Source organism: Tupaia chinensis, unplaced genomic scaffold (assembly GCF_000334495.1).
Source record: "Tupaia chinensis unplaced genomic scaffold, TupChi_1.0 Scaffold000600_2, whole genome shotgun sequence".
NCBI lineage: Eukaryota > Metazoa > Chordata > Mammalia > Scandentia > Tupaiidae > Tupaia > Tupaia belangeri.
This window is the reverse complement of record NW_006160118.1, coordinates 119,106-146,828: the sequence shown is the minus strand read 5'-3', so window position 1 is coordinate 146,828 and position 27,723 is coordinate 119,106. Positions and strand designations below refer to the sequence as shown.

General features: G+C 36.1%; 1 protein-coding gene across 1 annotated transcript in view; it reads left to right on the top strand.

Annotated features, from left to right (window-relative positions):
* LOC102471338 (dystrophin-like) overlaps nt 1-27,723 on the top strand; it is a gene marked incomplete at its 3' end in the record, with an annotated part of 269,792 nt that overhangs the window by 139,283 nt on the left and 102,786 nt on the right. Inside the window, exons 7-8 of the mRNA XM_027775726.1 lie at nt 18,089-18,270; nt 19,341-19,472. Of these exons, the coding sequence (XP_027631527.1) occupies nt 18,089-18,270; nt 19,341-19,472 (314 nt within the window). The remainder of the gene's footprint in view (nt 1-18,088; nt 18,271-19,340; nt 19,473-27,723) is intronic.

Genomic DNA, 27,723 nt, shown 5'->3' with positions numbered 1-27,723 from the left:
AGATATGTCAGTATCATTTTTGAACATGGATCCTATGCAGAGCTGTGTGCTATTTTGTGGAATATATTGCAAACTTTAGAAACAATGAATAAACATTAGTTTTCCTGTGTCTTGAGCATTAGCTTGAGTATTTTCAATCTGAATGAAAAATGCACTGACTTTGTCATCATCACTCATAGACTCCTTGATTAACCTGCTAATGCTCTCTAATTTAGAAATTAATGCTTCTTTTCCTATCACTTAAAAAATAATCTGATCTTGTTTCTAGAGCATGAGATGTTCTTTCCAATCAAGTCTGAATTTTGAGAATGTGATCAATAATTTAAGAAAAACTTGTATGATCTACAGAGAAATATACTCATTCTGTTTAACCTTGTCCAAGGACAAAAAATAAGAGAATGGGACAATCAACCCAGGAGTCTTTTTTTTCCCCTATTTTGTTCAGTCTATCACTTATTTGTTGTATGACCTTGGGTGATATTCTTTACTCACTAGAGTGTCGTATTAATAGTTTAAATGAGAAAACAGACCAAAAGGTCCTTAGAATTAATGATAGGTAAAATTTAACGAAATATCAAAATGGATCTCTTTCACATCATTTTGTGGGAAGATAAATATTATCAGGTCCTGTTCTTTGCTCTAATGTGTTTTTCCTTCCATGAATTCTCAGGTTTCAACATGTGTATTGTCTGTGTCTGTAGGTATCAACCACCAAACTGAACCGTTATTGTAAAGGGACCATAGCTCTCTTCATTCCTTTATTTCCTTTTTAAAAAAAAAAAAACAAACAAACAAAAAAACAAATACTGTGTACTTAGTATTGGTCAGTCAATGGTAAAAACAAAACAAAACAAAACAAAAACAAAAAACAACTTAGAGAAAGTTCCTGCCATTGTTAGTGCTTATATTCTTACAGGGAGACAAGTAATAAGTGAATTAATGAGTAAGTAAACACAATACAGTTCATCACAAGTGGTATAAAGGAAATAAGACAATGTGAAACAAAGTGAAAGGAAAGGAGGCAACTTCGTAAAATAGGATGATCTATAAATGCACTTTTGGGGTCAACAGGTGGCGTGGTGGTTAAGGTGCTAGATCACACTTGGCCAACTACACAGTTCAAGTCCCAGACCCAGTGGAATGTATGTGCATTCATTCCCAAAATCGTGAGAGGAGAATGGAGGAGAAGGGATTGCTGCATGGCCAACACCCTAGAGAGTGGTTTCTCACTCACTTTCTCTCTTTCTCTCTCTCTCTCTCCTTCTGTCTCTGGCAAGCACAGGTGCCATATAGCAATAAAACACTAAAGGAAACAAAAAATAAAAGCATGTTTGAGTAGGTGCCATATGAGCTAATACCTAATGGATAAAAATGAATCAGAACGCAAAAATGTGGAGAAAATATTCCAGGTAAAGTGAACTGCAAGTATAAAACAAAGAGGTGTAGAAGGGTCTGTTTGTATTTGGGGTACAAATATAAAACAAGGCAAATATATCTGAAAGATAGTGGAAAAAGACAGAGATACCAGTAGAGTGCCAATTGCTTAACTGTGCACGTTTGAGTCATGTAGTACTTAATAGAATAGAAAAAGTTTGGGTTTCTTCTAAACAAAACTAGGAGTCTTTGAAGGGTTTGAAGTTTGAAGGTATTCTATTTTTTTTTTTAATTGGCAGAAGGCATGTGTGCTTGCCAGAGAGAGATAGGGACAGAGACTCCCCCAGTGAGGCATGGTCAGACAGCAATTCTTTCTCTTTCACTTTTCCATTCCATCAGGAGTTTGGACGTCTCCATAAAACACTCTGTGTGATTTTTAACCCATGGAGACTAGGCCCTGAGCTGTAATTGATCATGTGGGATCTGGCCCCCTTAACAACTGTACTGTGGAATTGGCAGGAAAGGTGTTACAATTTAATTTGTGGTTTTGAAAAACTAATTCCAGCTGTGGCATGCAGAATGGATGGAAAGGAATGAGAGCCGTTAGGGTGTGAATGTACTGGTCTCAGATGATGAGAACCATGGTTTGGGTGATAGTAATAATGAACATGAAGACAAATGGAAATATACAGTCTCTTTTAGAGACAGAAAAGACAAGGCTTTGTAATCAAATGAGGGAATTTAGCAAGAAGAAAATCAAGTGTCATTACTACATTCTCAGTTTAACACAATGCATGAAATCTTTTACCTTAAGTCAGAAATGGAGGTAAATGTGAAAATGATTTTGGAGGAGGACTAAGAGCCCTGTTTTGGATGTAACAGATTTGAGGTATCTAGAGAAATCTAATCAGCTGTGAGGAACTAGGAGGATAGGCTTCAGATAGAGATGGGTATTTGGAAATCATTAGCATTTGAAACAATTGGGGGACAGGGAGGGAGGGAGGTAGAGAGGATTTAAAATTAGATGACATCATCCAGGAAATAATGAGTGGAGCTGAAGACTGAGATCCAACCTCTAAGCTTCTCCCACATTTTGTAGCTCTTGCAGTTAGAGGAAGAGAGCTGGGGAAAGTTTGTCTAGATAGGTATAAAATCTGAAAAATATAATGTCAAAGAGTCCAAGAAAAACATTGCAGTTTAAGAATGAAGAGTGCTGCTGGGAGCTATAGAGTAAGATGAAGATAGAAAAGCAGCTATTAGGGTTGGCAACATTGTAGCTATTAGTGGTATGTAGGGAGAGAGAGAAATAAACAAGTTCTCTGATTTAGTGTCACCTAGAGAAGTGGAGCATGCTTATCCTCTTTAAAATACTGACACCAGCCATTCACTAAGCATTTTTTTTTTAGGGTTTTTGTTATAGGGTGCATGCACTCACCAGAGAGAGACAGACAGAGGGGAAACTGAGAAATCAACCTCCAGGAGGCGATGACCAGGCTTCAATCCTTTCTCCTCCATTCTCATCTCTGTGATTTGGGGCAGGCATGCACACACACCTGGCATGATTTCAAGCCAGCAGATCTGAAGCATGAACTGCAGTCAACCATGCGAGAGTGTAGCACATTGACCTCCTTGACACCTGCTGGCCCCTACTCACTATTCATTTAACTGCTCTCTCTAGCATTTAAAATCCCAAGATCTAGAAATTTATTTATTTTTTTTGGAGAGGTTTTCGCTATAGGGCGCATGCGCTCGCCAGACAGACAGAGAGAGACATAGAAACAGAAAGCGAGAAATCACTCCCCAGGGGGGATGGTCATGCCGCAATCCCTTCTCCTCCATTCTTCTCTCGGGATCTTGGGCATGCACACACATGCGCCCGGCGTGAGTTTAAGTCACCGGGTCCAGGACTCGAACCGCGGTCAACTACATGGGAGTCCAGCAACATAGCCATTACGCTAACTGCTGGTTCCCTAGAGATTTATTTTTGCTTATTGTTTGCATCTCCACTAGATCTTGGCTCCATGAGGCCAGTTCTTTGCTTTGTTCACTACTGTATCCTTAGCATCTGGAATTGTGCTTAGAGCATATCAGATGCCAAGTAAATATGAGTAGAATGGAAGGAGGTTCAGGAAAATAGTTATGTAGAATATTGAGGTAATATTTGTTTGTTTTTGTTTTGTTTTGGAGAGGTTTTTGCTATAGGGTGCATGCACTCATCAGAAAGACAGGAGGAGACAGAGATAGAAAGCAAGAACTCACCCACCGGGGAGGATGGCCACACCACAATTCCTTCTCCTCTATTCTCCTCTTGGAATCTTGGGCATGCACGCACATGCACCTGGCATGAGTTTAAGTCACCGGGTTTGGGACTTGAACTGTGGTTGACTACATGGGAGTCCAGCAACATAGCCATTATGCCAACTGCTGGTCCCTTGAGGTAATATTTGAAGATTTATTGTGAAAGGGAACAGAGAAATAGAAGGAGATGGAAGAACAAGTGAGCAACCTTATTAACCATTACTATGGTATACTAGAGCTAACTGATATGTGGTCATGAGAACAGATTATTAAATATTTGGAATTATGCCAGCAGATAGTTAAACCACTGATAACGTGAAATCATCCATGGTGGTAGTATTTACACCAGGGGGATTGGCAAACTACAAATCAGGGATATTGTTGTTGCTAATTTTTTTCGTTTTTGTTTTACTTTTGGAGAACCTGTTTATCAGCACACCTCTGATCATTTCCTTGGGGGAAAATGTTCAGTGGGTTTTTTTTGTTGTTGTTTTTGTTTTGTTTTTGTCTTTAATGTGGGACCCGGTAAAGCATGCTTGTAGACTGAGGAAGGGTTGACGATTCAATAGAAAACAAGTGAAAAGTACAATTACAGAGTCTTGCCTTCATTGGAATAGGAACACTCTAATTGTAACAGGAAGAAAGAAAAAGAGAATGGGTATAGGTGTCAATATCTGTAACTTGTAGTGGAAAGCTAGGGAGATTTTTTCTTTCCAATAGTTAAAATCCAAACATTATACATAAGAACGTAGAAAAATATCCTGTTTCTCTCTGTCAGTCACTATGTTCTTTAATTCCTTGTTGTCCTGTAGTATTTTTGAACACACACACACACACACACACACACACACACACACACCAATTTCTACTCAGCATTCAAATATTCCATTTTCTAAATATACTCTGTTCTTACTGTATATACAATTTACATGAAAATCAATCATTTGAATTACATTTTATGGATTTTCAACATCACTGATTACATCTCTTATATAAAACGTTATCCCTTATCATTATTTTCAGGTTTGCTTATTATACTTTGGGATAAATATTCTCTTTTTCACTGTACCTTTCTCCATTGTTGCTTCATATTTGATTGATTTCACTTACATGAAATTCTAAATTATGGTGTTTTTTTTTCCCCACATTGGAAGTTATTTATCATCTATATTGTGCATATTATCATATTTATAATTAAAAGCCCTAATGATATTGGTGGAAGCCAGGAGCCCTAACCTCATACTCCAATGAAATGTTATTAGTTCTGTCGGAGTAGAATCTATCTCTGTAATTTGAAAATGTATTGAAGTTTGCTACTCGCTTATTGTGTGTTTCATCAGCATGCCTCCACAAGAGCTTAGAAACTGTATATATGCATGTTATGAAGTAATTTGCTTTTGTTTTTAGGTAGAATATTTATAGAGCTTGGGATTAATTCAAGGAAACCTCTCTTGCTATCAATTATCTTGTAATTTTTTGGTAAAGTGTATGTGCGATGGTGTTTTTCTAACATAGCATCTCTCCTCCTAATGGTATAATGTGAAACTGGTTCTTCAAGGATACCATCCACCATAAATATTTTGTGTCTCATAGTCATTTTATGGTGGTAAGTAATCAGGCTTCTCTTATAGCCTTCTTATTTCTTCCCTAGAAGTTAGGAGATGGAGTAATTATAAGTTTACAAATATTACTTCCCTGGTAAATTGATGGCTGACCATGGTTCAGGTGTGGACCTGGCAACTCGAAAATCACACCAGGCACATGTGCATGTGTGCCCAAAATCCCTGGAGGAGAATGGGGGAGAAGGGATTGCAGTATGGCTTTCTCTCTCTGAGGGTTGATGTCTCACTTCCTCTCTCTCTGAGAGAGCAAGTACATGGGAAAAACCTTAAAAAAAATGGTGACATGGCTTGTCTTACATAGTAGGCACCCTGCCAATATTTAGTGAAGCTGTGAATACAGTTGCAGTTAGAAATTACAATTTTGTGCCGATTGGAAAAACAAAAACATGACAAATAAAACTAATATGTATTAAACATTTTAATTTGTGCATTCATTTTTGCTCTTAGAGTCATCTCTAGTGATTTACAAGATATTAATGGGATTCATTTTGCAGATGAGAACTGGGACAAGGGGAAATTAGTGAATTTCACAGTAACCTCTCTCTTTCTCTTTTTTTTATAGAGTGATATTTGCTAAAAACCATGTGTGCTAGCCAGACAGACAGAGACAGAAAGTGAGAAATCACTACCAGAAGAGATGTCCATGCCACAATCCCTTCTCCTCCATTCTCCTTTTAGGATCTTGGGCATGCATGCACATGCTCCGAGCATGAGTTTTAAACCACCAAGTCCAGGACTCGAACTGCCATCAACTACATGGGAGTCCAGTGATGTAACCATTATGCCATTTGCTGGTCCCCACAACAATCTCTTACCAATTAGTGACAGAGTCCTTATTTGTTCAAAGTATATTTGACTCAACAAGTGAAGTTCTTGGATAGACTCATTTTTACATATAATGTCTGCCTTAATCTAGTCATCTTTGGGGAATTTGCCTCAGAAGTGTCTTTACAGGTATATTTTCAGATATAATTTCTAATCCCAAAACATAATATAAAGAACCATAATAATGAGATAAATTTGTGTCACATGAATAAATATTTTCATTCTGGCTCCCGTTTTTATTAATCGTCATATCAAAAATTATAAAGAATGAGAATGGAGACGTAGAATATTTTGTGTTAATAAAGATGGGAGGTGCAGTTACTTCTGAAATGTACTTCCTTTTTCTAGCAGTAGGAAAAGTGAAGTCAATTTGGTTAGGTCAAAAGCAAAATACAAAACCAGCAGGTGACAATTAAAGAAGCAGAGTTAAATGTCACTGAGTCAAAATACTTCCTTCTCAAATGGAAACTCTAATAGTTCTTAACACAATGGTCATGTAGAGAGAATTGTAAGAAAGTTAAAATGTTTTTCTATCAATAGTCTCTCACAGTGACTTATTAGGTTCGTTTGTTAGGTCAAGCCAGCTTCTATTTTCCTGATCTTAGAGGACGTGTACAGAAATGTTGTTTTAAGGGTTTAAATGACCAAGGCTATTTTGAAATAAAATGTCTTTCAACAGGGTCCAAACTTCATGCACAGCTGGTAAAGATTGTGAAAATGTATTGCATTTTAGAACTGAAAATGTAAAGACAGAACATTTTATGTTGATTAACTACACACTGTAGACATCTGATGTTTGCCTGGAAAACTCCTCAACTTAAACGTGTTATATCTGAATCTTGTAAAGTCAGGATTTGATGAGAATTTCCATCTAATTGACTTTTCTCCACTAGTTTGTTGTCAGAAAAGCTTAGAGTGTATAGTACTAACGCCTATTTCATTCCTAAGAAAGAATCCATCAAAAAAAGTGCATTGTGGAAGGCAATTCTTTAATTCAGTGATGTAAAAAGAACCAGGTCATCCAGAATTTATTGATATATCATAAATGAGAGATTTTAAAATTATTTATTTGTAACTTCCTTTTCTTTTTAGAATCAATTTTTTGTGGAATAGATTCTCCAGGCACATTTATTTACCACTATATCCTAGTTTAGAAAATAGCCTGGGACAATGTAGTAACTCAATACATTTTAATTAAATGTATATTATTCAATGTCTCATATTTTCAATGAACTACTTTTCTTTTTTTATATCTTTTTTTTTTTTTGATTTATTTATTTAGTGATTTTTCTATAAGGTATGTGTGCTCACTGGAGAGACAGAGAAAGACAGAGAGAAAGTGTGAAATCACCACCAGGGGGCATGGCTGCACCACAATCCCTTCTCCTCCATTCTCCTCTCGGGATCTTGGACATGCACGCACACACACCCGGTGTGACTTTTAAGCTGCCTGGCCTGGGACTCGAACCACAGTTGGCTACATGGGAGCTCAGCAACATAGCCATTATGCGAACTGCTGGTCCCTCAATGAACTACTTTCATAATCAATAACATCACTTCCAGCTACTGACCATGATTTGTAGATTATGATATACCAGACAACATGCAATTATTTATTGGATTTGATACGTGATGTTTAAGTTCTATTTATAAAGGCATGATTAGGATTTTTTGGTTAATGATGAGAAAGCTAAAAGTTTTCACCCTATAGCTATATTATTCTGTAAGCACCTGATTTTCGTTTCATTTTTGTATTTTCCCTGATATGCCCTAGGTATCATGCATTTTGAACCAATGTTTCTTGCTTGCACCAAGATCATAGTGATAGTTCTCTGCTAGCTACACCAAAATCATATTGAAAAGAATAATTGGATGTTTAAAAGATAATATTGGTTAGTGTTTCCCATGTTTTTTAATTATTAATTTTATTATGAAACTGAATTATCTTCATCAATTCAAATTATTTTCATTACAATATTTTATAGTCCTTTATTGAGGAACATTGTTATTAGATGATAAAAACTACTACTTGGATCAGTGAATGAAATGCTAAAAATGGATTATTTAAGGAGCACTTAATTTAGTGAAGACTGCACATACCTTGTAGAATGTTAAAGAATTCAACCTGGGAAGACCTGTGCAAAGGATTCTCTTATTAAAATGTGGTATACCAACAGGCAGCTCTCCAAAGGAGACATAGACTGGCCAAAAGGCATAGGACAAAATGCTCAATATCTCTTATCATAATTGATATGCAGTTGAAACCACAATAAGATACCATTTAACCCCAGTTGAATGGCTAAGATTAAAAACAAACAAACAAACAAAAAACCAGAATGCTAAGTGCTCGGGAGGCTTCAGTGGAAAGGGAACCTTCCTACACCCTTGGTGGGAATTTAAATTCCACTGTGGAGAACTATATGGAGACTGAGATCAGCAGTTTACATAATGGCTATGTCACTGGACTCGTAGTCACCCACAGATCGAGTCCCAGACCTGGTGGCTTAAAGTCACGGTTCAAGTCCCAGACCCAGTGGCTTAAACTCACACTGGGTGTGTGTTTGTGGATCCTGAGAGGAAAATGGAGGAGAAGGGATTGCAGCATGGACATCTCCCCTTGGGGGTAATTTCTTGCTTTCTGTCTCTCTGTCTCTCTGGCGAGTGCACGTACCCTATAGCAAAAACCTCTCAAAAAAATAAATAAAAAGAACTATGTGGAGACTCCTCAAAAACCTACCAATAGATCTACCATACGACCCAGTAATTCCACTCTTAGATAGCTATCCAGAAGACAGGAAAATCCTCAGTTGGAAAAACTTGCACACCCATGTTTATTGCAGTATTATTCATAATTGGTAGAGCATGGAATCAACTCAGATGTCCAAGAACAGACAAATGAATTGAAAAAATACTGTAGAATACTACTCACCATAAGAAGCAATGAGACCCTGACCTTTGATAGAAAGTGGACAAATGAAGGTTCAGCGCTAAGCAAATCAAGGCAGACTGTGAAATTCAGGCATTGTATGACCCTGCTTAATACATATATACCAAATGTCTGCACTCTGTAGCAGAAACTGAAAGATTGGAAGATAAAATAGCAGGTAGGTCAACTGTAAATACTATAGGGAGGGGTGAGTAATAGGGAGTAGGAAGGAGAGGATCAGGGAAGAAACAAAACATTTAACAAACACAAAAATGAAAAGTTGCCTGCTGATGATAATGAATATGGTAATATCTTTGTCTTGACTGATATACACTGTGTGCATGCTGGAAAAAACCATGTTGTACACTGTAAAGATGTACAGTGATTAAATGTAAATTTGTCTGAATGCAAAAAAGTGTAAAAAAAAGTATATCCATTGTATATAGTGACATGTAAGTTGAAAAGTGCATGTGTGTACAATGCAACACTGAATATAAAATACTAGAATGAATAGCAGTCTAGTATTTTAGTGAAATAGTTCATTGCTTTGATCTTGTCTGCAACTTGGGACTCTAACGGCTAGAGATGGAACTATAATCATCTTTATTTGCAAATCTCAATAGATAACCAACTTTATTTCTAGTAGTAGGTTCTTTAGAGCATCTCATCCATTTATTTAGTTATTTTTTTAAATGAAGATATGTTTCATTTGAACCGATCATGAAAATTCATCAGCATACAGCCTGTGTGTTTTTATACCAGTTACAATTGTCTATTCCAATTGGAAATTCACATTGTCATTCTAGCTTTTATTTATTTCTTTATGTATTGGTTACTTTTAAAGACACAGGTTTTTTTGATTGTGTCTACCTATATGTTTTTACGTTTTCCCATTTAGAGCTTTGGGACCAGAAGTTTATTCATCCCAGCTCATCCATCCTTCTTTTCTTTCAAACAGTGAATTTAGTTATTCACTTTTTGTTTTGTTCCTAATACAAACTCTGAGAAATGATACAGAGTGTTCTCATCCTGATTTCTCAATGACATCCTCCCACTTAAAAAAAATAAATAAATAAAGCTCCTGACAGGCTGACCAACCAAAGCTTTGTGAATGTACCCTTATGCATCTGCTATCTTTGAAATCCTGCTTCTTTTGATTACACATGATACGCATTATAATCCAGCATTTCAATTCCTGCCATTCTCTTGGCAGAAATCAAGCAGAGATTTAGACAGTGGAACCACTTGTTTAGATTTCCCAGAGGTGTTTCAAGGTTATGCCTGGCAGCTGGGTAATTGGACTTTCCTGAGGTTGACTGCCCAAGGTAAGAATAGTTTTGTTAAAGGCACCAATTTCATAACAAACACATTTGCATTAACTTTTTGAGGTGTGAGGGCACACTGGAAGCAACTTTGCTTTTATTGTCTTTTTTTTTTTTTTAATCTTTGCAGATACTTCTATTACAACGTAGACTGTAAGATTAGCATATATTTAATAGGGTGGAAACTGTAGATGGGCCTAAGTAGAAAAAGAAAATTATTTCAATCGTACACGCATACGTACTTCACTACCATCATGTAGTATGTACCCCTGGTCTTTTCCTTTTCACTATACTCTACATAAATGACAAATTCCACTAATTTGTTACTATAAGGTATTGATTTTAATATATTAATAATTATCCTTCAAAAGCAACTTTCTGAATGACATTGTAATATTAGTATACAGTTATGTCCAATAATTCTCTAATTCCCTATTAAACCTTTGAGTTCTGATTTTTTTGTATGATGAAAATATATCTTTTTTTTGTATTGTAAATATTGTTTAAATTTTACATTGAAAGTTACATAAATATCCACTTAAATTTCCAGTAATTTTGTTGGGGTAGATTTCCTGAAAGAAAATTGCTGATCATATCACCTTATCATTGAATATGATAGTTTTCAAAGATGTAATAGATTTTTGCCAATTTTTTTTCATTAAGTTGGAAAAACTTGATACTTAGAACTAAGTAGAAGTGTGACCAAATCACTGAAGCCTCAATAACACTGATTGTTTTCCTTTCATAGTTCTTTATTAATATAATAAGCAAGGAAATATGCTAAAAACCCACTTGTCAGGGTTAGCAGGTGGTCTGGTGGCTAAAGCGCTGGACTCCCAAATGACTGACTGCAGTCTGAGTCCTGGACCTGTGGCTTAAAACTCACACCAGGCACATGTGCATGTGTGTCCAAAGTTCTCTGGGTAGAATGGAGGAAAAGGGATCGTGACATCATCATTTCCCCAGATGGTGATATCTCACTTTATTTCTCTCTGGAGAGTGCACACATGCTATGGTAAAAACCTAAAAACAAAGCAAAACAAAGCAAAAACCACACCCCTTTATTTAATTTTCATTTCTTTGGTTACTACTGAAGTTTCATTTTCATGTACGTCTTGTTATACCTCACCTACTGGATATAGAAATAACTACTACTGAAAATGGAGATAATGTTTGGTCATTGAAATACATTTATTACAAGGTAAACATTTAAATTACAACTTTGAGATACTTAGTCTTCAAATGTGCTTAAACATCAATATCGGAGAGAATGGGGGTGAGATACGGAGGCAGTATGATAAGTCCAGTATGACTAGGTTCTAATCTGATTTTGACTTGATTTTGAATTTCCCATAAAACCACTGTGAGCTTCAATTTCTTTCATTTGAAATATGATGCAATTTCAGTAAATGACTTATTTGCTCCATTTTAACCTTCGCTATAGCCTTCCTCAGAATTAGTGTTACTGTTAATAAAATATTCTAGCAGTATTATGACTTCTCAACATTTTCATTCTGAGATGTCCTCAAAGATTGGATTAGTGATTACTAAACTTTTGTGGCAATGGACATTTTATATAGCAAGGTTTTAGTGTAAGATTACTTCAATATAATTTTAAGTTCTTATTTTAGGAGTTAAGTCACTTCTCTCATTTCATACAATAGGGATGTCCTGTAATAAAAAGTATAAATCCCATCCCATAATATTCACAACCCTCAAATACTATGATACTTATCATCTACATAATTGTCTTTCAATCAGTTGCTGTTTTACACAATTCTCATCAATATCTATGACTTCAAATCTTTATTAAGGTTCATAAAATATACGTAGGTACTCACAGACTGCCTGGAACTAGCCTCAATGCCATCATCATAAATGAGGATTACCTCCAATTCATAAAATTTCTCTCGATTTTGGGAAATTTTTGATGCATTTTTCTGTGTAGAAAAACAGGAAAACATGTCATCACTTTCCTGATGTCCTAATAAGATGAGGTGCAGTCTATCATTGTTCGTGGAGTAGCTTGTGCACTGGATACCCACTATCTAACAGGCTAAACATATTCTATAGCACATAATTATTGCTTTCTAAGTATGTAATAAATGAGGAAATGGCTTTTCCTTCCAACCAGCTTCTTCTTCTGGCTTCCCATTAATGATACGCATGGTCTCCTTCAACTATGCTTTTACATTAGTAATAGAAACAACAACAATTGCAATAGAGCAATAATATTGAGGTTTAAATCAAGTTTGCACTTTCTTCTAGATATCATTGCATTTGAGCTTCATAACATCATGATAAGATTGGGACTCTCCTTTTTGTTTCACTGATTGAGAAACAGACGTAAAAGATGTTTCTGTGGTTTGTATCATGGTTTATTCCCTCCAGAGGTTTATGTTCTGGAACCTGAGTGTAATGGTTTTGGGAAATGGCAAGATCTTTAAGAGGTGGGGCCTAATCCAGGGACACCATCCAATTAGCTGGGAGTATGGGACAGATGAACAGAGGAAGTGAGAATTTTGCTTTCTTTCCCTGTGATTGTGTCTACCCTCCTCTCTGCTTCCATTGGCCATGTTGTAATGTAGCATCCGGGAATTGGTCTGGTGCCAGACCCATACCTTTGGACTTTCTAGTCACTAGATTCATGAGCCAGTTGAACTCATTTTCTGTATAAATCATACAGTCTAGGGTATTTCATTCGTTCACTGCACCATACTCTCATTTAGTAAGTTCTCATTACTAAGTTTAAATTTACAAGTGAGTTTCATCACTTGAATTTGATCAAATGATGAGACCATCACTGAATATCTAAAATAAAATCACGAAGCTGAGTTTATTACCTACTGGAATAAGAGGGAACTGTGTTGATCAACCATGGTCTCAAAATAGAGGGTGTTCTTAGGTTTTGGGGAGAACTCGGAAATCAAGAGATATGGGCAGATACGGAGTCAGGAGTAGCTTTATATCAGATGCAGAAGCATGGCTAATTAGGTGAGACCATTGCTAATTGATTTACATTCAGAATTGTGCTCATTGGAGCCAACCCACTTCTGATTAGTAGACTTCCAGAAGGGAGAGTTTGCCACTGGTTGGCTTGGAGAAGCATGATAACAGTCATGGAGGTAGCTAATTTGTTATTAATCACATGGGATTAAAACTTGTGTTAGATTGCTATTAAATAATCAGTTTCCTCTTCCTTCTCTTGCCTTATCTTATTCTCAATTTATTAATCTTTATATCCTTGGAGCTTAGTACTGAATTTTATATATAGGCATTTCCAAAGACTGATGATTAACTGGTTTGAAAATTGAAGTAATTTTGGATCTGTCTTAGAAATTTTACCATGTATCTGCTGATTTTCATTCCCCCCTTACAGAGTCCTGTTTAGTTCTCTAACACCTTCTGTCTGCATTATGCTCTTAACCTCCTGCTTTCCTCCAGGTTCTCTCTCCACCAGTCGATTCTGCACTTAACAGTTTTACTTTAATACAATTTTGATGGTGTCACACTCTTGGTCAAAACTAATTAGTTATTTTCCAACCTATTGAACTAAGGCCAAATTTTCCAGCTAGTTATTGATGATCCCTCAATGTTTCAATTTTATTTTATTTTTCAATATCCTTCCCTCTGTGGCTAAAAGACACAAAGGCACTATTCCCAGGACATATGTAATCTGTCCTTACCTCTGTACTTTTACCCAGTCTATTCCATTGTTTAAATTATGCTTCCTCATACCCTAATTTCCAGCTACAAAAATCTTATGTGCACTTACTTTAGTTTTCTATTCATAAAGAATTGTCTAATATCCCAATAACATATAATTTCTTATTATATCTGAACATGTTAAAGCACTGATTGTGCCAATTAGAAGAACACATTTTAAATTCTGTTCAGCAATGTAATTATTTTGTACTTTTCTGCTTATTTATTTATTTTCCTGTTATTCTAAATTGCAATCATCAGTATCCATGAATTTTCTATCCTTTTGGTCTTCAAGGTAATTTATTAAAATACATTGAACATAATAGATCTTTAGTAAATGTGTGTGGAAAGAATTAAAAATGTTTTATGAAGTCTAGATGCCTTTCTTAAAAAAAAAAAGAGATATTGGGTCCAGCATCTGTGATGCATTTGATAGGATACTAGACTGTGGAGCTAGAAGCCTCATGCTAACCATAGTTCAAGTCTCCTGGCCAGTTGGGCCAGTCGTTCCAGGTGTGTATGTGTGGGTGCCCATTATCCTCCTTGTCCTAAGGAGTAGAGAAAGGATGTCATAACATGACTGAGCTCCGTGGAAGGTACTTTCCTCTTTCTCTCTTTCTCATGACTAATGCTCCATCAGGACTCATTAAAACAAGAAATATTAGTTTCTTCTTATTGGCAGAATTGTATCCCGCACAATCTCAGAGGTGGGATAATAATAGTCTGGGGGCAAAATTGTCAACACTTTGGTGAAATAAGTGCATATTTGTATTGTAATGACTAATGTGTAAGAGATATGATGTTTTAGATAGATAAAATGTATTAGAATTTTGGCATCCACTTGGGGTAATAAAAACTAATGCTTAATCAATTTTTATATTCTTTTCTTTGGTAAGATGGCCTATCTTTGAAGCAAAACAAAGCCATACATACGTCTATGTATAGCATAGTAGGCACCCAAATAGGCACCCAATTATACAGTATAAAATAATGTGTTTTAAATAATGCTTGTCATAGGTAAAACTGACTAGTTACTAGTGAGAAGAAAAACGCCTTTTAGAATTTTAGGGTCAGCAGGTGGTACAGTGATTAAGGCACTAGACTCCCATTTGATTGATTGCAGTTAGAGTCCTGGACCTGTTGGCTTGAAAATCATGCTTGTCACGTGTGCATGCATGCCCAAAATCACAGCAAGATAATGGAGGAGAAGGGATTTCAATGTGGCTATCCCCTGGCAGGTTATTTCTCACTTTCATTTTCGCTCTCTCTCTCTCTCTGTCTCTCTCCTCTCCAGCAAGTGCGTGTGCCTTATGGCCAAAAACTTTAGAAAAAATAATTTTAAGATATGGTGAAGTATACTGTCTGCTGTACAATAAACACTTGGAAAACAATTAATATATGAATGGGAGATTCTTAGGCTCCAGAATTTCAAAGCTAAGTTAGTAAGATTTTGAAGAAAGGCAGTGCTTTTATACAAAATATTCTTTAGTTTTTTAAAAGTACTTACAAAAAATTTCTTTTAAGATCTATTAGTTAATAACTAAATTATAATAAGAAGTAGTTCATATGTATTATATAACTTTATATCACTCAGCCTTGAGTATTTAAGTGTCTAGTAAATATACATTATAAAATGAGTAAAACAGTGAGATGGTAGATGACATAACCATTTCTTCATGTGTAATATTTTTTTGACCTGACCTTCGTAACTCAAAATATAGTCCTCAGGCCAGCAGCTTCAGCATCACCTGAGAACTGGTTGGAAATGCAGAACCCAGGGTCTACTTACTGAATCAAATTCTGTAGTTTAAAAAGTTCTCAAGTTGATTTATATGCCCATTAATAATTGAGAAGTGCTGTATTATGTTGTGGATAAAAGCAGACCAAGGAACATTAGTTCATTTTTGCCTCCCCTGTAACTCTTTTAAAAAATACATTAAAAATAGTTGTGATTAATCATGGTCTTGCTACTTGCCAAAGAATTTTGTCAAAGGGCATGAGATTTTTCTCTTGGCTTTCTCAGACCAACCAAGAATACTGTACCCGGCAAGATTATCCTTCATATGCGAAGAAAAGACAAGAGCATTCTCAGATAAACAAAACCTGAAAGAATTTACCAGCATCAGACCAGATCTCCAAGAAGTTCTCAAGGGAGTGTGCTATACCAGGAAAACTAAATACAGACACATAGAAATAAGAGTTCAAAAACTAAGAAAATGGCCAACTTAATTGTAGGGACAAGTCTGGTGTTGAATGTTATCTCCCAGAATTCAATCAGGAAGATCAAACCACAACAGAAGATAGATGAGACTGAACTGGTGAAATAGCATTCTGTGACTTTTGACAAAAAATATTGCTGTTTTTCTTCTAGCATTGTTGTCTGGTTTTAAGAGTTTTTGGCCTGTCTTCAGCTGTTAATAGGTTCATGTACCTACTATTTGAACAGAATACTAACCTGTTTCCAGGCTTTAAGTTTTAAGCAAATTTTCTTACCAATTCAAAACTGCTTTTCTTGAAATCACCAGCTGAACTTGCTAATGAAAGTAGTTAGATTATTTAAGAAATTGTGTGATCAATAAAATGTAGAGGGAAAAGGAATAGAAGACAACTGTAGACACCAGAGATAGTGTGAGAAGAAGGTGCGAAAGGGCAGAGGGTCAGACATAGGGGTAAATATAATTAATTAATTAATTGTGTGTGTGTGTGTGTGTGTCTGTGTATATGTGTGTGTGTGTGTATATATATATATATATATTCCATCCAGGTTCACCCATGGTGTCACAAATGACAGGGTTTTCTTCTTCCTTAAGGCTGAATAGTATTCCATTGTCAGCATTTATGTTTTAATACTTCTGGGATTCATAATACACTTTACATAAAGGATTAATTTTATATCTTGGTTCCTTGGAATCAGTGCTTTGGTTAAATTTTAATGTCAAGTAGCAGAAAGAAACTTTAAGAGGAGCTGCCACTTTATATGTGTTATTTAAAATTATTATTATGTTCAAATGCTGGTTATATTTAGTCCCCAAATGTGGAAAAAGAGATGAAGTCAGATCAACTTTATGTGCAAGACTTTTAAATTTATCCCTAAAATTTGAGAAGGAGAGAGGACCAGCAGTTGGCATAATGGCTGTCGCTGGACTCCCATATAGTCAACCATGGTTTGAGTCCCCAACCTGGTGGCCTAAACTGACACCAGGTGCATATGCATATGTGCATACCCCAGATCCCACCAGGAGAATGGAGGAGAAGGGATTGCTGCATGGCCATCCCCCTGGGGGGTGATTTCTTGCATTCTGTCTCTCTGTCTCTCTCTGTCTTTCTGGCGAGTGCACGTGCCCTGTAGCAAAAACCTCTCAAAAAAAATATTGAGGAAAGTGACATCAGACTTTAACAGAGGCACCATAATGTAAAGAAATATTTTAATATATTTAAGGAATATTACAAATCATTATGCATAAGGTATGTTGTTATCTAATTTTTATTGTGTAAATGCACATGGCTTATTTCAATGCAGATATATTTAGCTCTGTCCATACTTTAACACAAGCAAAACTTCCATTAGGAGGTGTCAGGTTTTTTAGTAAGAGCAAAGGCATTAAAAACTCTTTTATGTAATTGTTTAATTACCAATGCAGTGTTGTAACTGACACACTAATACAACTTTCCATGAAAAGGAAAATGTAATATTTATTTTTGTTTCTAATCTAATGAAAGCTATTGTCTTATATGGGCTAGTTTGGTGATTTCACTTAGGAAGAAGTATTATGAACTGAAGATTTTATGTGAATAAGGAAAAAAATTAACATCAATACTCATCTCATTGATCTGCCAAATTAGAAGGACATTTTAGGCCTGATTATCATGTTCTAATTAATTTCTTGGGGACATTCATGGACAATCAAGTGTTCATTAAATCTGTCTTCTTCCTGTCCCATTAATTTGCTCATTACCTTTGCCACGTCTCAAATATAGAAACTAAAAATTAATATGTGGTGTTAATATGCTTACAGATGTTGCCACTACTTATCCAGATAAGAAGTCCATCTTAATGTATATCACATCACTCTTCCAAGTTTTGCCTCAACAAGTGAGCATTGAAGCCATCCAGGAAGTGGAAATGTTGCCAAGGCCATCCAAAGTGACTAGAGAAGAACATTTTCAATTACATCATCAAATGCACTATTCCCAACAGGTAAAGTACTTAAGAGCAACCAATATCTAAGATGTTTTCTACTTTATATGTGTTTTTAGGTATCACAAGTACATGTGTGCACACTTATATAATGAAAATACACACATATGCATATATACAGAGTGAAATATAAATCTTTTACATGTTATCTGATATGAACCACAGTATTTTTGAAGTCCATTGTTAAAATACTCTACTATTGATACATGCACCATATTACAAGAATATAGAATATATTTTATTTCCACTGTGTAAAATAAAAGGCAGACTTATATACATATTAAACTTTAAACTCTCCATCAACTAGAGCAAAGAGCTATAGCAAGAACAAAGAAAATTACTCCATTTAATAATTTTTATAAAAATGTTGGTGGTAACTTGATGCATTAACAAATTTTGATTATTCAAGGTAACATTTCTGAAAAGAAAAAAAGTGGTTTATCATGAAAAATTAAATGGATAATACATATGAGACATTATTACATTGTGTATAATCCACTGAAATTCTTCCATTACATTGGCTTGTTTTCACTCTCAGTAGTGGGCATTTTGGTGTACTTTCTTAGACACAAAGAATAATGGAAAAGGCTTTAGCAAAATTTCTGCTGAAGGCGTGGAAAGCTCTTAGGCCTAATTTTCTCACTCTACTGAGCTAGTTCTATATTTAGCTGATGAAAGCTTCAGCCCTTTCAAGGGTATTGACCTGATGAAGTCTGGCTTTGTTTACTTTGGATTCAGAGAAAATTGCTTTTGGATGCCTGGTTTTGCCAGATTGAAGGGAACCATTCCATATAAGTGCTGCAGTTGCACTGTTGTGGAATCCTCGTGGTTAAACTCTACCCTCATATCTTCCCAGATTATCTGCATTCCAACATGACACCGGTAGCTCCACAATTCTTGGTGTGCACTGGTTTCTAATGTCACTTGTTTATGTTTAGAATTAAAAGTTTCATCTCACCATTTCCATTTAATATTCTGTTTTCCAGTGTTGGAAGGTAGCCCTCTCTTTCAAGGCTACTTACGGTGTCTTCCCTTCTTTTCTGTCTCTCTCCCTCAACCCTTCTCTGCAGATCACAGTCAGTCTAGCACAGGGCTATGAGCCAACTTCTTCCTCTCCTAAACCTCGGTTCAAGAGCTATGCTTACACACAGGCGGCTTATGTCACCACCTCTGACCCTACACGGAGCTCATTTCCTTCTCAGGTCTGTCACCATTTACTCTGCTCTACAAATAAGAGAACTTGTTTCCAAGATAATCTAATATCGCTTTTGCTTCTTGGAATGTTTCGGCGCTTTTTTTTCATAGCCAAGAGATGTTTTGTCTTTCCCGGTTTTGTTAGATTTTTCTCACATCAGCTATTGTTATTCAGACTTCTCTTGGTTAATTATAAGAGGATGCTTCAAAAAGTTCATGGAAAATGACTCTTATGAGAAACCTATCGATTTATTGGGGGGGGCACCAAAATAAACTCACGCTCTAATTCCATTTTCCCATGAACTTTTAAATTTCCTCTTATGTGTTCATTTGTCTTGAATGAAAAATCATATAATAGTGATTTATGCTTTTATTATATAAATTACCTGTGGGGCCAGTCCATGGCATGGGAGTTAAGGCAGCTGAATCCCACATGGCCGACTGTGTGCTTTGAGTCCCACAGCTGGTGCCCTGAGAAACATGCTGGACTCCTGTGTGTGTGTGTATGTGTGTGTGTGTGTGTGTGTGTGTGTGTGTGTGTGAACACCCAAAAATTCCTAAAGGGGGAAGAGATGAAGGAAAAGGGATTGCAATGCAACCATCCCCTATAGTGGGTGCTTTTTTTCAGTTTCTCTTTCTCTTTCTCTGTCTTTCTCCAGTGAATGGATGTGAACTTTCGTAAATTTTTTTTAAAATTACATATAAATTTCTCTTTTACAAAGGCTATCAGTGGTTATATCAAACACACTCATTTAAAAATTTATATATAGGGACTAGCAGTTAGCGTAAGGGCTATGTCACTGGACTCCCATGTAGTCCCCATGTAGTCGACTGCGGTTTGAGTCATGGGCCTGGTGGCTTAAACTCACACTGGGCACGTGTGCATGCGTGCCCAAGATCCTGAGGTGAATGAAGGAGAAGGGATTGCAGCATGGCCATGTCCCCTTGGGGGTGATTTCTCACTTTCTATCTCTCTGTCTCTCTGTCTGGCGAGCGCACACACCCTATAGCAAAAACCTCTCAAAAAATTTATATATATAAAAAGCATTAAAAGTATGGATAAATATGTAAAAATCACTAGTCATATTAATTTTTATTTTCCTAGATATCTGATACATAAAAGAAATACATATTCTAAGTAGATACTTTTATTATATTGTAATTTATTCTGTCAAGACATATTTAAGAAAAATAAACCTGCATTCTTCTTTACTTGCTATCCTTTTACTCTGCTAATTCAAATGTGTATATCACAGGGTCAGTGGCATTTAGAATAAAATATCATACCCAAAACAGGTTGGATTCTATGCACCATTTAATATTTTCTACATGAAGATTCTTCTCAGTAGCTTTTTCTACCCTTGCAATACTGTAGGAAACCTAAACATACAAAAAATTAAAGCCTTGTATATGTTAGTCTTTGGAAATGAAATGTGCTAGAACTGCTAAATGTGTAAAAATTTCTTTTTAAAAGAAAGCTTTGTTTATTTGGTTCAGTGGAGCAATTTGAAAAACTCTTAAGGAACTGACTGTTATCAAAACTATGGAATGAATGGGGGTTGAGAAATTATATACCTGGTCCTTTCATGCAAATAAATTTATACATGTATGTATTCACATATATATGTATATAAATTAATAAATAAATAAATAAATGTATACGTGTGTGTGTATACACACACACACACACACACACACACACACACACACAAATGCACAGACACACAAACACATACATTTTCAGAGGCTCATTGATTTTTATTTTCCAAGAGCATGATGTGCACTTAATAGTGGATTTGTTTGGCAGTTAATCGATTCATGAGGCTGAAAATTCTAAACTCTTATAGATTCCCTTAAGGAAACATCTGTTTTAGGACATAGCTATGCCCTCTATTGTTGGCAAGTTTTATTCCTAAACTGAATCAAAGAGACTGGGTGAGAATGTGTGATTCAGCTTCATCTTAAATTAAATCCCCATCTAAGTTTTCACAAAGGCTGAGTTATACCCTCTTGAATAAGAAACATAACCATTGTTCTCATCACCGATAGATAATAATGATTCTGTCACACATTATTGAGTGTTTACTCTGTGTCACATATGCATATATCTGAACGAATCTAATCCTTACAATATCCATTAGTGGCAGGAAGTGGCATTGTTGCCCCCAATTTTAAGTTTATCCAATCTACCCTCTTCTTTTCTTCCTCTCCCTCAACTATCTCCTAAATCTATCAATGTTGTGCCACTGAAACCACTACAATTTAAGGAAGAGGTGCTACTTAGTAAAAATAAAGGAGCAAAAGCTACAACAAAGATATAATGTCCCATTATCACTTTATTGAGCTGCCTTTTTTAGAAGGTTTTCTCCAATGCCTATTCCAATACAGCACATTTTTACTTCATTACCACCTCAGTAAGGCATTGCTCTGGTATGACTCCTTAAGGACATAATTGCAAATGGACTTAAATTTTGCTAGACTCTATTTGTTCATTCTACCTTTGTCTAAATATTACCAAATGCGTAATGTCATAAAATATCTAACACATCCACTCACCTGTTTTAACATAAAGGTGGTAATAAAGTTTAGCCTTTGAAATAAAGTTTATCCTTTAGAAAAGAAGCAGAACAAATTAGAAGAAATGGGGAATGATATATTCTGACTGTTACTAACGGAAGCCCATCAGAAAATGATGTTATGCATAGTTAGGTTTGATAAGTTTATGTCTTAGCCACATTAAGAAATTTATTCTAGTATCTCAGAAGGACTGAACCTATACTGCCCCCTGCAGATTATGTCTGGTCCACTTCTAATGAACTCAAGGCAGGTGGGAATGGATGCCATCAAAAGGTTTCATTGAAATGTTCACTTGGTGGTTAGCAAGGAAAGATGTTTTGCATATAGAGAGCCATGTAGATGATTGTGTAGTACAGAACACATAAAAGTCATTAATTGGGACCAGCAGTTGGTGTAATGGCTATGTCACTGTACTCCCATGTAGTCACAAACAGTTCAAGTCCCAGACCTGGTGTCTTAAACTCACACCAGGTGCATGTGCATGTGTACCCAAGATCCTGAGAGGAGAATGGAGGAGAAGGGATTGTGGTGTGGCCATCCCCCCTGGGGGGTGATTTCTCACTTTTTGTCTCTCTGTCTGTCTCTGTCTTTCTGGCGAGGGCACACATCCTGTAGCAAGAACCTCTCCAAAAAAAAAAAAGTCATTAATTTTTACATAAATCCCAATATCTTCAAAGCATCAATAATCTTCATCTATCTCAACTTGGAAAATATGATTTATTGTACTCATTGGTAATTTCAAACCCATTAAAGTGAAACAATCTCACCTACCGACCTCAGAATCTCTGCCTATGAATGAGTTTTCGTTATAATTTACCCAGAAGAAATACTATCTGGTGTGAGCCTCCAACATTCCCTCATTGTATTACTTAACTGCTATCAATCCTTGGATGGAGGACATCCTGTCCATAGTTATACCTAATTCCTATTCTGCCGACTTTGGTCATACCTCCCATTCTATCGTAATCTTACATATGTATCAATAGTCTCTCTCCAACCATCTATTTTTCTTCCTCTCCTGAAGCCTCACCCTGTCCACAACTTCTATAGGTACACACACCCATTTGCATGCCCCATTTCCCCAAACACACTACTTTGCTTTATCTTGTTATTGTAGTATTACATGACTCTCTTGTTACTATGTTCTGAAGAGGAGACTATACATCATTCACTCATTTGTTATTTAACGAATAAGTATTTTTAGTCACTGGATCAAGTGGATTTTGTTCTGCTCTCATGGCTTTCTGTCATCATTTTCTCACAGCCTCTAGACTCAGAAGGTTCTTCCTCCTCTTGGACTACTCTGTATCTCTTTCATTATCTTGTTGTTCATCAACATAGAAAGTCCTTGACCCACTTACCTGTAAATCATGAACAAATCTGTACTTTTTTTTTTTAAATTATTTTATTTAACTTTATTTATTTATTTATTTTAATTTGACTAGAGAAAAACAGAGAGAAAGTTAGAAAGCAAGCTGCCAGGTCCAAGACTTGAACCGTGGTCAGCCATGTGGGTGCATATAGAGAGCCATGTAGATGATTGTGTAGTACAGAACACATAAAAGTCATTAATTGGGACCAGCAGTTGGTGTAATGGCTATGTCACTGTACTCCCATGTAGTCACAAACAGTTCAAGTCCCAGACCTGGTGTCTTAAACTCACACCAGGTGCATGTGCATGTGTACCCAAGATCCTGAGAGGAGAATGGAGGAGAAGGGATTGTGGTGTGGCCATCCCCCCTGGGGGGTGATTTCTCACTTTTTGTCTCTCTGTCTGTCTCTGTCTTTCTGGCGAGTGCACACATCCTGTAGCAAGAACCTCTCCAAAAAAAAAAAAGTCATTAATTTTTACATAAATCCCAATATCTTCAAAGCATCAATAATCTTCATCTATCTCAACTTGGAAAATATGATTTATTGTACTCATTGGTAATTTCAAACCCATTAAAGTGAAACAATCTCACCTACCGACCTCAGAATCTCTGCCTATGAATGAGTTTTCGTTATAATTTACCCAGAAGAAATACTATCTGGTGTGAGCCTCCAACATTCCCTCATTGTATTACTTAACTGCTATCAATCCTTGGATGGAGGACATCCTGTCCATAGTTATACCTAATTCCTATTCTGCCGACTTTGGTCATACCTCCCATTCTATCGTAATCTTACATATGTATCAATAGTCTCTCTCCAACCATCTATTTTTCTTCCTCTCCTGAAGCCTCACCCTGTCCACAACTTCTATAGGTACACACACCCATTTGCATGCCCCATTTCCCCAAACACACTACTTTGCTTTATCTTGTTATTGTAGTATTACATGACTCTCTTGTTACTATGTTCTGAAGAGGAGACTATACATCATTCACTCATTTGTTATTTAACGAATAAGTATTTTTAGTCACTGGATCAAGTGGATTTTGTTCTGCTCTCATGGCTTTCTGTCATCATTTTCTCACAGCCTCTAGACTCAGAAGGTTCTTCCTCCTCTTGGACTACTCTGTATCTCTTTCATTATCTTGTTGTTCATCAACATAGAAAGTCCTTGACCCACTTACCTGTAAATCATGAACAAATCTGTACTTTTTTTTTTTAAATTATTTTATTTAACTTTATTTATTTATTTATTTTAATTTGACTAGAGAAAAACAGAGAGAAAGTTAGAAAGCAAGCTGCCAGGTCCAAGACTTGAACCGTGGTCAGCCATGTGGGAGTCAGTGCCCTTAACCACAATGCCACCTGCTGGCCCCTCATCTGTATTCGTTAAGCTCCTGGTTCAATCTGTATACCATTGTATCTGTGTTTTTACCACTTCCAATCTCTCTTGGGTTATAGTCACATATCCAAACCATTTTTTAATTTTTTGGTATGCATCCATACCTTCATGTTCAGTGATATCTCAAACTTAGTATGTTCCTAAATAAACTGTTTCATCACTTATAAAACTGTTTATTACCATTTTTATGTAAATGAGAACACGACTCAACAGTCATTGAATCTAATACAAGACATAGTCTTTTTTCTCTATATTGATCCAATATTTCAATAATGAAACATATTCAGTCAATTCTTTCTTCACAACATTTCTTCATTAAATTAAATCTATTCAATTTTCATAGGTGTTATCCTAGTATCAAGTAGAAGACAGTGCCTCAGGGAAATGGAGAGTGCCTAACTATATTAAGTATTGCTGATAAGTTCAAGTAACATGGGACTTAAAAATTAACCAGTGAATTTAGCAAAACATCAGTAGAGTAAAATGCCTAGAAAATCCTGATAGGGCAATTATCACAGTAGAATTACTAATAACACCTTTATTCACTTTCAAACTTTCCCATTTTTACCAATAAATGATATACTTACTGTAGCTGATATTCACTTTGATAAGAATAATATCATGTGTGTGTGTGTGTGTGTGTTTGGTGGGAGCTGATCTGGGTGTGTTCAAGAAATGAAAGTGAACATATACCTACATTGTGACACTATAAAACTACACTGCATAGTTGATTTCCACATGGACAAAAGCACATTTTTCTTGGATTAACCCATTCTGTTAACAAATCATGGATCTATGTATTAGTTTTCTATTTCTGCTATAACAAATAACCACAGACTTGGTGGTTTAAAACAACAAAAATTTAGGACCAGCAGATGGTGTAATGGTTATGTTGCTGGACTCCCACATAGTCCACTACAGTTGGAGTCCTGGACCCAGTGGCTTGAAACTCATGCTGGGGGCATGTGTGTGCATGCCCAAAGTCCCAAGAGGAGAAAAGAGTAGAAGGGTCTATGGTGTGGCCATGCCCCCTGGGGGGTGATTTTTCGCTTTCTGTTTCTCTGTCTCTCTGGCAAGCTCACATGCCCTGTAGCAAAAATCTCTACCAAAACAAAAACAAAAACTTAATATCTTATAATTTAGAAGTCTGACATGTATTTCACTAGGTTAAAATCAAGGTGTCAGTAGGGCTGCTTTCCTTTGTATCTATAGAGGAGAATCTCTATTCTTGCCTTTTCTAGCAAAACTAACAAAGGCAAGTGGAGTCTTTCTCATAACACATCACTCTCACCTACTCTTCTACTTTAAGAATATTTATGATTGCATTGGGCCCACCTATCAATAGATAATTCTAGAAATGTTTCCTATCTTAGGTCAGTTGATTATCAAGCTTTATTTCATCTGCAACCTCAATTCTTCATTGCCATGTAATGTAACTTTTTCACAGGTTCCAGTGATAGGACTTGGATATCTTGGAGGGGATATGTCTTTCTGCCTAGCACAATCTAACATTGTGGCATGCAAAATTGAGGAAGGCATCCATTGTCTGCAAGCTTACAATAAGTCTAACATGACTTGGATTTCTCCCAGTGTCTCCAAGCATTAGGTTGTTACCTTCCTCCTTTGTTAACTGCACATGAGCCTTGCCTTCATGCAGAGGTACTGTGAAGTGTCTCTTGCTAGAAACAATGCAAAAGAAAAAATACACCTCATTTCTGCCTACAAAGGCCTTATTTATCTTTGTGTCCCCTATACAACCTAAGGAACAGAGGCCCACATTCATTTAATTAACACTTTGAGCCCCAAATAATGATTTTCCTTCCTGTAGTTCCTAAAAGAAAGGAATTAGACTTTGGAAAGTTAACAAACTTTGTTTTTGCACCAGTAGTTGTATAAGGACCCAAAACGATCATACGCCTTGGAATTGCCAGAATAAAAAAGTAGAAAAAATTTTAAAAAGAGGCATCTCTCTTGTTGAACTAGTATTCATAATTTTAAAAAGTCTTTCAAATACACATCTCATTTTACCTGTATGCGAAGATTTTATTAGAATCATACTTTAGGATACATTTAAATTGAATAAAGGAATTGTTTAAGAAGCTAGTAACTGACAGAACTAGGAATCAAACCAGATCTCATGAATCCTAGTACTATGTTGATGTTTCACTATTTGAAACATCCAGCCAGGTCATTCAGAGAGTTTTTTCCTTTCTCATCACTATAGCATCCTTTCCTTTCTTAGTCTTTTAATATCTGTAAATATCAAAAAGTATTTGGAAAGAAAAAGAAATCCTTCTCTCTTTTTTGTGATGAATATGAACTACTAACTTCCTAGGAATATACCTGCCACCAATAGAACAGGTAAATCATTTTTTATACATTTGCGAAATAAGAGGCAATTGAGCATTAAATTAGAGATACTAAACACAAAGTATGTAGAAGCACTAGTGAAGCATTCCTATTTACAGAACAGATCTGTATGGTATCACAAAAGCTATAACTGTATCTGGCAGTAAAATGACTCTTTACAATAACAAAAAGAAAAGAGAAAAACAGAAAATCCACGTTTATGGTTCTCTTCAAAATAATTAAAATGGAAGTTAAAAAAAAAAAAAGAGTATTGAGCCAGCATTGTAGCATGGCGGATAAGGCAATTGGATCCAACGTGGACAACTGCATGGTTTGAATCCCAGTCCTGGCACTTTGAAAAACATGCCAGGTGCATGCCAAAATCCCAAAAGAGGGAAAGACAGAAAAGTTATTGTGGCATGACAATTCCCCGTGGTGGGTGAGGGTGTTTTCTCTTCTCTCTTTCTTCTTGTCTCTCTCTGGGGAGCATAGGCAACGTCTTGCCAAAAAAAAAAAAAAAAAAGGGGGGGGGAAGAAAAAGAAAAAAAGTGTTTTTT